This window comes from Stegodyphus dumicola, chromosome 7, assembly GCF_044657685.1.
Source record: "Stegodyphus dumicola isolate Sdum_Otavi_A_Nest chromosome 7, ASM4465768v1".
Taxonomy (NCBI): Eukaryota; Metazoa; Arthropoda; class Arachnida; order Araneae; family Eresidae; genus Stegodyphus; species Stegodyphus dumicola.
In genome coordinates, this window is record NC_140774.1 from 164,926,243 (window position 1) to 164,937,965 (window position 11,723).

Genomic DNA, 11,723 nt, shown 5'->3' on the forward strand with positions numbered 1-11,723 from the left:
TATAATCTATGATGATTCAACACTTTCCTGTGTCACTGTCAAAATATAAGCTACCATATTTAGACACAGAAGAGCACCACTTGAAGATGATTCCAAACCACGCTGTAGAGTGAATGTAACTACTGAAGAAATAATATGCTAAAGTCGAGGAATACATGAAAGAAAAGATATTAGTGACAATTTATCAGATTGCTGCAGAAATGGACATCAGTGCCGGATCAACAGAAAAAATGCCCTGCATGAAAAACTGGAGTTGTCAAAAGACTGTCCTAGATGACTATTCGTAATGTTTGCAATAAATATGAAGGTACATCGGGTCAAATATTCTTAAGAACTAATCCCCATAAAAAATAAAGATAAAATATTTTGTCTGTGCCTAATGACAGGTGATGAAGTATGGCTACACAACTGAGAGCCAGAAATTAAATAAGAAAGCATGATGTGATATATAGTGGATCTCTTTGACTTAAATTCAGAATAAAGGAACCTACTAGGAAAATTTTGGGATGAAGAGAAGCCTCTTCTTTTTAATTATATGTCTTATGATAACAAGTGTTTATCATGCTAGTCTGCTGACTCAACTCTAACAAGCTGTAAATGTAAAATGTTGTGGCAGAGTTTTACTTTTGCACACTCACGCGCACAGGGCTGCGATATTGGCATGGTATTAGGGGAGCTAGCTGCCATAATGTTGAGTCTGGAGTTGAAACCCATGAATGTTTATAAGTGTTTTTGCAGCATGAAGGTGCTTAAAGAACTCCACAGCTGAAGTCCTCTGTAAAAGTTGCTTACTATGGCAACAAAGGTAGGAGACCCTCAGATATGTCCCCCTGGGATGTTCCCATCATCATGAATAATATTACCAACTCAATTTCCCAAACTGCTGTTCAGCAAGGTAGATTTCAATTTCTCACCTACCCATTATTTTCATGAAACCAGTCTCCAAGAGATTTTCTTTCATTTAAAACTTAAAGAGCATTTATCTGGATCACATATAGGAACGATTATAGATTTAAAAGGGCACCATTCAGAAATTGAAGGTTATAATAATTTTTTTTTTTTTCTGTAGGAATCCAGTGCATGTGCTATATCGCTATGCTAAGTGAAGTCATGGAGAACTATGTGGTAAACTGAGTAAGAAATTTTCCGTATTTATCTTGTATGAGTGCTCAGCTTAATCTTGTATGAACGCCCTTTATATTTACGCCTTTTAAATTAATATTATTTCTGTTAATTCTATGAAAGTATACAAATGAAAAACTGTTGACATTAATTATAAAAGATTTCACATAGAAAGAGTATATGACCAAACAGATTTTCAAAATGATTCACATTTCAGCTTTAATTCCCAAACAAAAATTTCACATGGCAATTTAATTTATATTTTCTAAACATATACTTGTCTACATAAAATAAAATCATACCTGTTTGCTTTGCAGCTTGCAGTTTTCTGGTAAAATTTTGGTTATTAAATGTTCATCTTGAAATAAAGGAAGATATATCTGAAGAATGAAATATATTATTTTAGAATGCTATTTTAATTTTTAATATTTTACCTTTTATTCCAATATATAATTATGAAATTTGCAAAAGGTTTTTGCTTGTTTGCGACTATTTAAGTTACATATAAGAACATATGGGTTAGTTAATTTGAAAAGTTGCTGAAAAGAATTCCAGAGGGTGTTTGCACATTTTAGAATAATTTCAGTACCGTTTAATTAATGTTTAAAATGTAAAGAATATTATTTTAATGTTCGATTTGATATAATTTTTTCTAGACTTTCTCATCGTGATTTCCATGATAAAAGAGCTTTTTGTAAAATTTCAAGGGGTAATGATTTCCAGTCCTCTTCTACTACTTCCACAGTCCGTCAGTCATGGTGGTTTTGCGCTTAAAAATAGAACTTTTCAAGAGACCAAAATAGGTGCAGGATCAGGGGACTTACATGTAGAAAAATGCTGAAAAGGTATATATGTACTATTTAATTCAGCATTAAATTTTTTCAAGGAATACAGTGTTCCTCTCTAAAGTATGGCTTGTAGCTTTTTTGATGACGTTTCATTCTTTGAAAGTCATTGGGATAAAGAAATGAAAATTTTTCTGTAAATATCAACATAAAATTTTCTCTTGATAGGACGTTGAATTGATTTTAACCTTTTTTCTCACTCTCCTTATTTTCAGTTTCCATTGTTAGAGAAACCTGAGACAAGCATAACCCCCCTTATTGAAACTTTCTTTACATTGTCAGAACAGGTCTGCATATTTTTTCCTCTTCGTTTTCGATAATAAATAGACCTTTTTTGTTGCAGTTATTTAAATAAATCTATGTTTCATCAAGGGTCACAATGTATTTCCATTTATCTCCTGCTAAATAGTTTTTATACATGGTTCTACAAATCGTTCTGCATTGACCCTCATGCTGGTGAAAGTGCCAAAAGCTGAGGAACATTATGTGTTTTAGCTTTCTTAAGTTGTAACTCTTGGTTTATTATTTTATTTATTGTTGCTACAGATGTATTTAAAAACTTTGCAATTGATTTCTGCATAGGATTTTCTCTTGTTACCAAAGATTTAACATTAGAAACAGTACATACCTTTTTCGGGTATTCTTTCCATGTAGAAGTACGATTGGTGGTTTTTTTCTCTTTCCGATTAATAATGTTGCTTATTTTGCAGTTAGAAATTCGACATGCACCAATAGACTATGTGAATGTTGACATTCACCGGTGAAAGTCGATATTCTCCAGATTTCGGTGTTTCACGGTAACATAGATATTAAATCAACAAACCTTTAAATCAATATGACCTTTAGTTTGACATTTTTCTTTTTTTCTGAGTATATAAATTTAATTTAGCGTCATTTCTGTGTAAGATGCTTTACCATGAATAGCACAAAGATGTTGCTGCAATCACTGAACAATTATTTCCCAGTAAAACATGACAGTAATTCATCAGGCTTATATCACTTTAATCAAACAAATGCAGTTAAAAATTACAGATTGACAATTTAATTTGTGGATCTTTCCTGTGGTGTAACTAGAACTCTTGGGCCCTATGTAAAACAATTTCTTGGGGTCCTCTCAAAAATTTAATCAATCTTAATTAAATAGGTTAGTAATAGCCAATAAACAATCCTCTTGTATAAAGAATTGTTCATCACATATTACTTTATAATGAAAATGATCAGATTTTTTTAATTTAAGAAAAAAATTAAAGATTAGTAGAGTATGTTTTGCTAAGGCTTATATTATCTGGGACAGTGCCTAAAGTCATGAAACCAGTGCAACCACACTGGATGGCAGAATTTTTAGAATTTAGGAATGCACCAGGCAGCAGAACTTAAGAGCCACAGAGATTTCCCAGACAACAAAAGCCCTAGCAGTTGCCCTACATGTAACCATACAAAAATTTTTAAAAAATCTGCTGTCATTTTTTTGGGGTGTGTGTGTGCAAAATATTAGTATTACAAAACCATTCTTGTATAAACTTGCTTAAAAATAAGTTCCAAGCAATTTAAAAAACGCTGACATTCTTTAAACTAGTAAAGTGGATAAACACAAAACTACTTGCCCACACTAAAAGCATACCTAACAACGAATTGCCAAATTTGCCATCACCTTATACTTCACTTAAACCAGAGGGGGAAAAAGCACTCAAGGCAATAAAAACAAATACTAATGACCGTCTTCAATCCACGAAAAACAAATACTAATTGTCAGTGCTCATCTGCTGCTGCATGCAACATATACCTGCGTTGCCACATAAATACATTAGGGTTACCTCACAGGTTGTATATTTTAGTAACATGGTGCATTGCCTCATGAATACATTTCAAAAGCTGCGCAGATAAAAAGTATAAAAAATTATACAAAGACTTAATATCCAGAATAGTAAATGATGAAAAACACCTCTAGATTCTGATTTCAAGGTAAATTCAACTCATGAAATTGCTACTAATTTACCATACAGTGAACTGATTTGGAATGCCATAAAAAAGTTTTGAGATATTTGAAAGAAATAGTAGATCAAGAGTGTTGTGCAAGAAAAGAAAACAAAGAAAGAACTATTTTCAAACTTAGGCTGGAGATAAATCTACAAAAAAAAAAAAAAAAAAGCGTTTCAGGGTATGAAATAAATACACAGAACATGTGTTTCAGGATAGAAAAACAGTACTGTGACTTTCATGAAAACAGAACTATGTGAACTCATGTTTCATGAAACAGAACTCATTTTGTGAAGTAGAATACACTGACTACCAATAAGTATTTGGACACCTATGCAAATGACGATATCTGTGGTCCTAAGCTACGTCACGGACTCCGCCAGTATATATCGTGTAGGAAACAGCATCGGCTTTAGTCGCATGCAAGATGCCTCACAGTTCGGAGCTCTTTGATTTCGAGAAAGGTATAATTATCGGGTATCACAAATGTGGCCGATCCTTAAGGGACTTATCTAGAGATCTGAAGTACCCAAAATCGACAGAGGCCTATGTGATTAAGAAGTGGAAGGTGAGCGGTGATTGTCGGAATGTGCCCCGAGTCGGCAGACCAACGAAACTGGGAGATAGAGACCGACGAGTGCTGACCAGAGAAATTCGGAAGAACCGCACCAAACTGATGGCCTTCATTCGCGAGGAGTTTCAACAGGCATCCGGGAGTATTGTTTCAATGAATACCATCCGTAAGGAAGCACATCTGCTTGGTTTTCATGATCGTGCTGCTGCCCATAAGCCTTTGATCACGAAGTCCAACCGCGCTGCTCGGTTAATGTGGTGCAAAGCACATCGAAATTGGACCGTAAATCAGTGGAAACGGGTTCTTTGGAGTGACGAATCAAGGTTCACCCTTTACCGTTCGGATGGCAGGGTCTGGGTCTGGCGTCTACCTGGGGAACGTCTCCTGCCAGAATGCATTGTGCCAACAGTCAAGTTCGGCGGAGGTGGAATTATGGTCTGGGGGTGTTTCTCCTGGTATGGGCTGGGACCCTTGATCCCCATCCATGGTAAGCTCAACTCCGATGCCTACTGCACTATTTTGGATGAAAATGTGCTTCCTACGTTGTGGCTGTTTTACGGGTTGGACCCCTGTTACTTTCAGGACGACAATGCCAGTTGTCATGTTTCGACGTCAACCAAGGCTTGGTATGGTGCCAATGGAGTTCATGGAATGGACTGGCCCGCCCAGAATCCAGACCTGAACCCTATCGAGAGCCTCTGGGACGAGTTGCATCGCTGAATTCAGGGGTGCACTACCCGTGCAAAATCGGTGAAGGAACTTCTACGTCTTCTTCAAGCCGAGTGGAAGAAAATACCACTAGCTGTCATACAAAGACTTGTGAAAAGTATGCCCCGGAGGGTCCACGCTGTAATTACCTCTCGTAGAGGTTGTACCAACTATTGATTTTGAATAAAGTTAGTTTTTCTTTTCTATCACAGGTGTCCAAATACTTATTGGTAGTCAGTGTATTGTTACATCTGGAGCTTGATCTCATATTATCTCCTTAGCCAGAATTGCAGCTCATTTGGAACATATCAAGCCTTCAGGTTTATAGAGTTTTGAGTTCATTAACTCATTATCTTATTATTCTGCCTTCTATTCACTTCTAATTTTGTTTGCTCCCACCAGGATGCAAATTAGTAACGTATATAAGAACAAACAGAATTTAACATCTGAAAAAGGTAGATTTTGTATGGCTTGTAATTTAAATTTATATAATCAGTGTGCAAATCATTTAAAGAAAAAAGCTAAGAAAAGAACAAGAGAAAGTTAAAAATTAGTTATAAGAAGTTAAGATAATAGTAGTTCCCATAATGATAATGGATATCATTTTATTAAAGATTTAGAAAATAAAAGTGCAATTAAAGAGAATTATGTACCAACTTCAGAAAATGTTTCAGATATTTTCAATAAAACTTTATTCATAATAAAACTCACAAATTCAAAAAAAGTTTTATATAAAACTTTATTTCAAAAATTAAATATTATTTAAGTTTTATATAAAGTTTTATATAAAGTTTGAAAAGTCATGCAATTTTAACATTTAGTATTAAAGTTAAAATTTAGGAGGTATTAAGAATTTACTTTGGATTTCCATCCAATTGTATCATTTGTAAACCATCTTATGTACAAAAATAAAATGATGTTTTAAGTATATGAGGCCCCATTTTCCTGTATATCTGATAATAATAGCTACAGCAGATAAAAATGGGAGTAAATGAATATTTTAATTTCAAATGCTGATGACTGACTGACCTCTATAATTTAAAGACAAATAAAAAAATTAAAAAAAAAAGTTTTATTTTATGAACATATTTTTAAAAATTATTTTGCTAGCACAGAAGGCTTTCTTTTTTTTTTTTTCTTTTTTTTTTTTTTTTTCTTTGCCCCTCATAAAATTTTCTTAGAATAAGAGTGTTTTTCAATTTTTATAAATAATTTTTTGTCTTTTATTTGGAGTGAAAATGTATAATTAATCACTTTTATTCAACATAATCACTAACACTTTAATATGGTTAGTTTGTATAATTAAAGACATTTTCATATTTTTTCTTTGCCTATAAGTTGATTAGACTTTTTGGAGGATATTTGTTTGGGGCCTAAAACTTCAGCTTAGATGCAGAAAATATAGCAAATCTGGCTTAATCACAACATTGCAAATTAGTATTTTTTTACAAAATAAAACAAATGCATTTACTTACATTAGATACCACTTGATTCAAGGCTACAAGAGGATGTTGATTAATGAATCCAAATTCAAAATACTCTGGCATAAGCTCAGAAGCCTCTTGATAGGTTGTGACTGTAGGTAATGATTCCAATTTTCGTAACAAGAAATATACATAGCTTTGAGTTAATGATAGCTTTGGTATGTGTAAAGAAAGACGGAGCTCTACTTTCTTTACAATTTCCTTCAGGAATGTCTGTGACTATCAATATAAAAGTTACAAGAAAGTAATTTTTATTTAAATTAAATAAAAGAACATTATACAAAATAATGAAAGATCTAACAAAGACTCTCCTTTCAGCTTTGTTTCATAAGTTACTGCAAATGAAAATAAAAATGATGAATCAGTTCAGGTTTTTTTGATTTAATTAAAAACGAGATTTACTACATAATTAAGATACGACTATAATATTTAAATTCACATTTCAAATTTTTCTAAAAAGGAAACCATTGATGTAAAGCTTTTAGTCTTGGTATAAGAAAGAACACAAAATTTAATTTCTATTAGTTCATAAACTCACCGCCAAATGAAAATATTGTTCCTGTATGCAGAATTTATTACAACAATTTTCTTAATGCTGCATTCCCCTGTGCAATGATATAGATCATAAATAGCTTTGCATATACAAAAAACAATTATGATTTTCAGTTGGGCATATGGACAAAAACTAGAAAATCTCATGGCATGCTGAAATAATTTTTTAAAGGAATATAAGTTTGAACAAGATGATTTCCACCACCACAAAACTGTGTTCTTTGGTTATCTCTAAATGTTCATGCATTATTTGCAAAATGCTTTCATCAACATAACAGTAATCTATTAAGATGCTGCTGAGTATTAAAAAGGCCAAGAAACTGATTTCCTAATGATTTATACAGTGCATAGCTTGGGTGGAGCAAGGGTGACATCAGTCCCCGGCACAGCATCCAGGCGCCGCCAAACTGATATTATGAAATTTTAAAATGAAATGTTTTCCATTCTTGCCACACAGAAAGGGGCAGAAAATCTTTAGTTGCCCCTATGAGCTGAAAACCCTAGCTATAGCTCTGGATTTATAGTTATTAATTATAACTGTTAGTTACTCTTAACCTTCTATATGAAAGGAGGATAACGTAGAAAATAAGCCCCTGCAGAAAAACCATGGAATCTGTGGCATTATTGATAGACAATGACTTCATGGCAAGAACTAAACTGTTTATTTTATTTTAAATGTATTGTTTTCCTTTAGGTACTGTCAATAAAGTTGCTCAAAAATAGCTGCGTATCATCTCTGTCAGCCATATTAAGATAGTGAAATAAGGATGAATCACAGCAAAAGTATTTGCCTTATGAATCCTAAAAATTCAGACTTCTAATTATGACTGAATTATAACTGATTACGTGGCTGACTGAATTTCAACCAACTAAAAATCAGTTATATCCCAAAATTACTGACATAGCTTAAGATAAATTTATTATTCATTAAGCCAAAGGCAATATAAGCATATTAATATTTAATTACTTGATAATTATTCCATATAAAGCACAACTAAAAATTAAAGTCCAGGTAGATAAATTTTTTACTTACAGTCGATTTTTGGACTTTACTATCTTCTTCAATAAAATTTTCAGTTTCATTTTTATCAACTAAGGTATCTTTTATACTCATTGTCTCTTCTGTTAAAGCATCTGAAAGAGCTTTCTGATCTTCTGTTTCTTCTTTAACTGTATTTTTATAAACAGAAAGTTTACATTTATATTTATTTACATTATAAAATTATTGGAAAATTTGGCTAATATAAAAATGCATATAATAATTTCCTGAACACAAATATTAACATCATTTTTAAAATATATACAGTCAAAAGTCGTTAAACCGGACTCGTCGGGACTTCGGCGATTCCGTATTATCGATTTTTCCGGATTATAGATCATCAGTTTAAATCTGGTAAGATGGCATGCAGAAATTATAAAATTAAAATATGAAACCGTAATTTATGAAAGAAAGAACAGTTATGATCTAAAGGGTATCAAAATTTACAAAAAAAAAAAAAAAAAAAAAAAAAAGCTTAATATTTATTTGTTTACTTTATTAAACATTTCTTTCAATGTTAAGTTGTTTAAGTTGCTTCGTTTCATGTGATAATACTTTCTCTTTAATTCTATAAACAGACATAATTTCTTCTCCAGTTACAAAGTTCCGCTGTTGAAGTCCTATAATTGCTGTGTCGAGAATACCGACTAATTTGTCAATAGAAATTTTTTCGTTTTCAATAACCTCTGTGTCACTTTCTTCACTATCGGAAGCGAATTATAATGACGAGGAATTTGATTTAAATCATGTCAAAGACGGAGTACATCGAGATGAAATACTACATTTAGTAAGGAATTATAAGCCAAATAAAATAAAAACATCTGCCCTGAAGATAAGGATAGTGCTGACAGATCAACTTCCAATTCATTGCGCGCCGCGGCGTTAAAGATAAATAAAGTTTAGATAAACAAACGTGAAAGTTTAGATAAGCAAAGGATATGCCTTTATGCATTTTTTGCAGCAATTCCACTTTTTGTTTAATAGACTTCGAAACATGCTTTCGCTTTGTAGATCCTTTACATATTAGTAAATATATATCAGAAATTCTATTTGACATAATCGAAAATTCAAGCTTACTTTTATAAAATTGCTCTAGCAGTTTGCAAAAAATAATAAGCCGAATCCAATTCGAAGTTTAAGCAACAAAGCAATCTGCAACATTAACTGAATTAGATAATTTTAGCTTAGCTTATACAGTCTGTTATACATTAAACGCGCATTCGTAAACGTATTTTGCGCACGCGCACACACATATTCGCAGCTGTAAAGGTCTTACGCGCATGCGTCAACGCGACGCATGCGCAGAAAGTTTGTAGCTTTGAGGTCCGGATTATGGGTGTCCGTATTAACGACTTTTGACTTTATAACATAGTCAAATAGAACAACTGAAAAAGTTAAATAACACAACCAATAAATTGGCATAGATTTTGAATAAAACTCTGTTGATTTTGAGGACAATCATACACAGAACCTTCTTTAGAAGCAAACTACTTTAAAACTTTTCACAAAACTAGAAGAAGCAGCCAAATTTATAGCAAAATCAGTGGGAGGAACAAAGACAAAATGAACTAAAAATAATAATGAAATATAAGAAATCTGAGATGTTAAAATTTTGAAGTACTGGAAAGAACTGGATTTAAATCAATATCATTAAAAAAAAAAGAAAAGAAACATGAATAGGAAAAGCTTTGCGGAGATCAGTTCATGATTTGAAAAAACTTTATGGATAATTTTCATAGGGCCATTATTAATTAATTCCAATCCAGATTTTCTTAATTCTTCCAAAATTCTAAGAACTGAGGTTTTACATATTTCATTTCTGATTTCCCTAAAGATGGTGCCACATTCATTTTCTCTTTGATCCACTCATTGAATTTAATACAAATATATTACTTATTCCTCCCAGTTTTTCAAAAATATTTTACTTCTGAAGAAGAGGAATCCATGTCTGATCATTTATGAAACTGATAGAGTTTTAATTAAAATCTACCCCAATCTAAGATTACCTGTTTTCTTAATTTTAAACTATAACATAGTATTTGATGCATATAGCAATCCGAAAATTAAAATCTCGTAATAAGCAAAGCAAGTAATAAAGCTTCAATAGCAGATGAATACAGATCAGAAAAAGAACTAACTCATCAATTTTTTTTATTGTAACAATAATATATTTTTATGCATTTCCAGCAAATATAAAGTTAAGAATCTTAACCTCTTCACTCCCACCATAGAGAAAGTGAAATGCTTTCCTGAGTCTGTGACCTGTGCACTGCAACTTTCCCTGTGGGCCCAGGCACTTTTTATTACTAAGCCTAGTATAGATTAAAAATTTCTATAAAATTGGCTTTTCTTCAAAATATGATTTTCACATATGAGATTTAGAATATTTTACTTTATATGGGTTAAAATATTCTAATTAAATTAAAACTAATTAGATTAAAATAAAAATTTAAAGTAATGTAAAATGTGTGTGCTGGAGCAAAATTAATAATAATAATTACAATCACCTATGACATTTATGAATTTCAATTTTTGGTCTTTGTGGAAAATTAGTTCTAAATATCTTACTTGGCTCTGCTGATTGCAATAAAAAGGAGGGGTGCACAACTAGATGTTATAGTAGTCCCATATACAAAATTTCAGCATTATATGGCTAATTGCTTTTTAGATATGAGAGATACGCACATGCATAACGTCTGCAGACGTTATGAAAAAAGGTCCCTTTTGAATCCATTTTGCAGTCAATTTTTGAAAACAATAATAATAGCCTCTCCCCCCCAAAGAAAATAAATGTTTGTTTATAAAATATGAAGAACATTGATTTTTACAATCTTTTATTATATAAATGCAAATATGTTTAAAGGTGTATAACTGATAATATTCTACCTCTTTCATGTATAATAATTTTAATCAAAATAATATGTACTTACTTTTTTCATCAGCAATATCTGAATCTAATATCTCATCAGATTCTATTTTACTAGATTCAGATGATTCAGCTTTTGATGGTTCATGACTTTCTAATAATTCTTCCAAAATATCTAAAATTTATTTCAATTCATGTGAAAGTGACTAGAGTATTTTACAACAAAAATTAACAATGAAATTATTTTACATGTATTAAAGCATAAGTTTAGTCCATTAGTGTAAACATAAAATAATTACTAATGAAATCCAAAGTAAAAAAAAAAAAAATATTTTTAACACGTTGAATGCCGCACGCATTTTAACATGGCACCAACATGATTTTTTTATTATTCAATGCATACTATGTTGAAATATTATCTACAAAAGATAAGGTGAATAGGTGAATTATATAATCATGTTTAATGCATTTTTCCTGGTTGGGGGTCACCACTCACCCCTGAGAGGCTGCAGACCATTTTTGCGATTTATTATTTAAATTTTTGTCATCTATTACT

The 11,723-nt window shown here is 31.8% G+C and overlaps 1 protein-coding gene across 1 annotated transcript in view; it reads right to left on the reverse strand.

The window, feature by feature from the left end:
• LOC118190520 (uncharacterized) overlaps positions 1–11,338 on the reverse strand; it is a 58,664-nt gene extending 47,326 nt beyond the window's left edge. The window contains exons 1-4 of the mRNA XM_085821049.1: positions 11,232–11,338; positions 8,296–8,432; positions 6,702–6,929; positions 1,425–1,502 (exon numbers count right to left, since the gene is read on the reverse strand). Coding sequence (XP_085677175.1) covers positions 1,425–1,502; positions 6,702–6,929; positions 8,296–8,376 — 387 coding nt within the window. The 5' untranslated portion in view covers positions 8,377–8,432; positions 11,232–11,338. The remainder of the gene's footprint in view (positions 1–1,424; positions 1,503–6,701; positions 6,930–8,295; positions 8,433–11,231) is intronic.
• Positions 11,339–11,723: the final 385 nt, after the last annotated feature.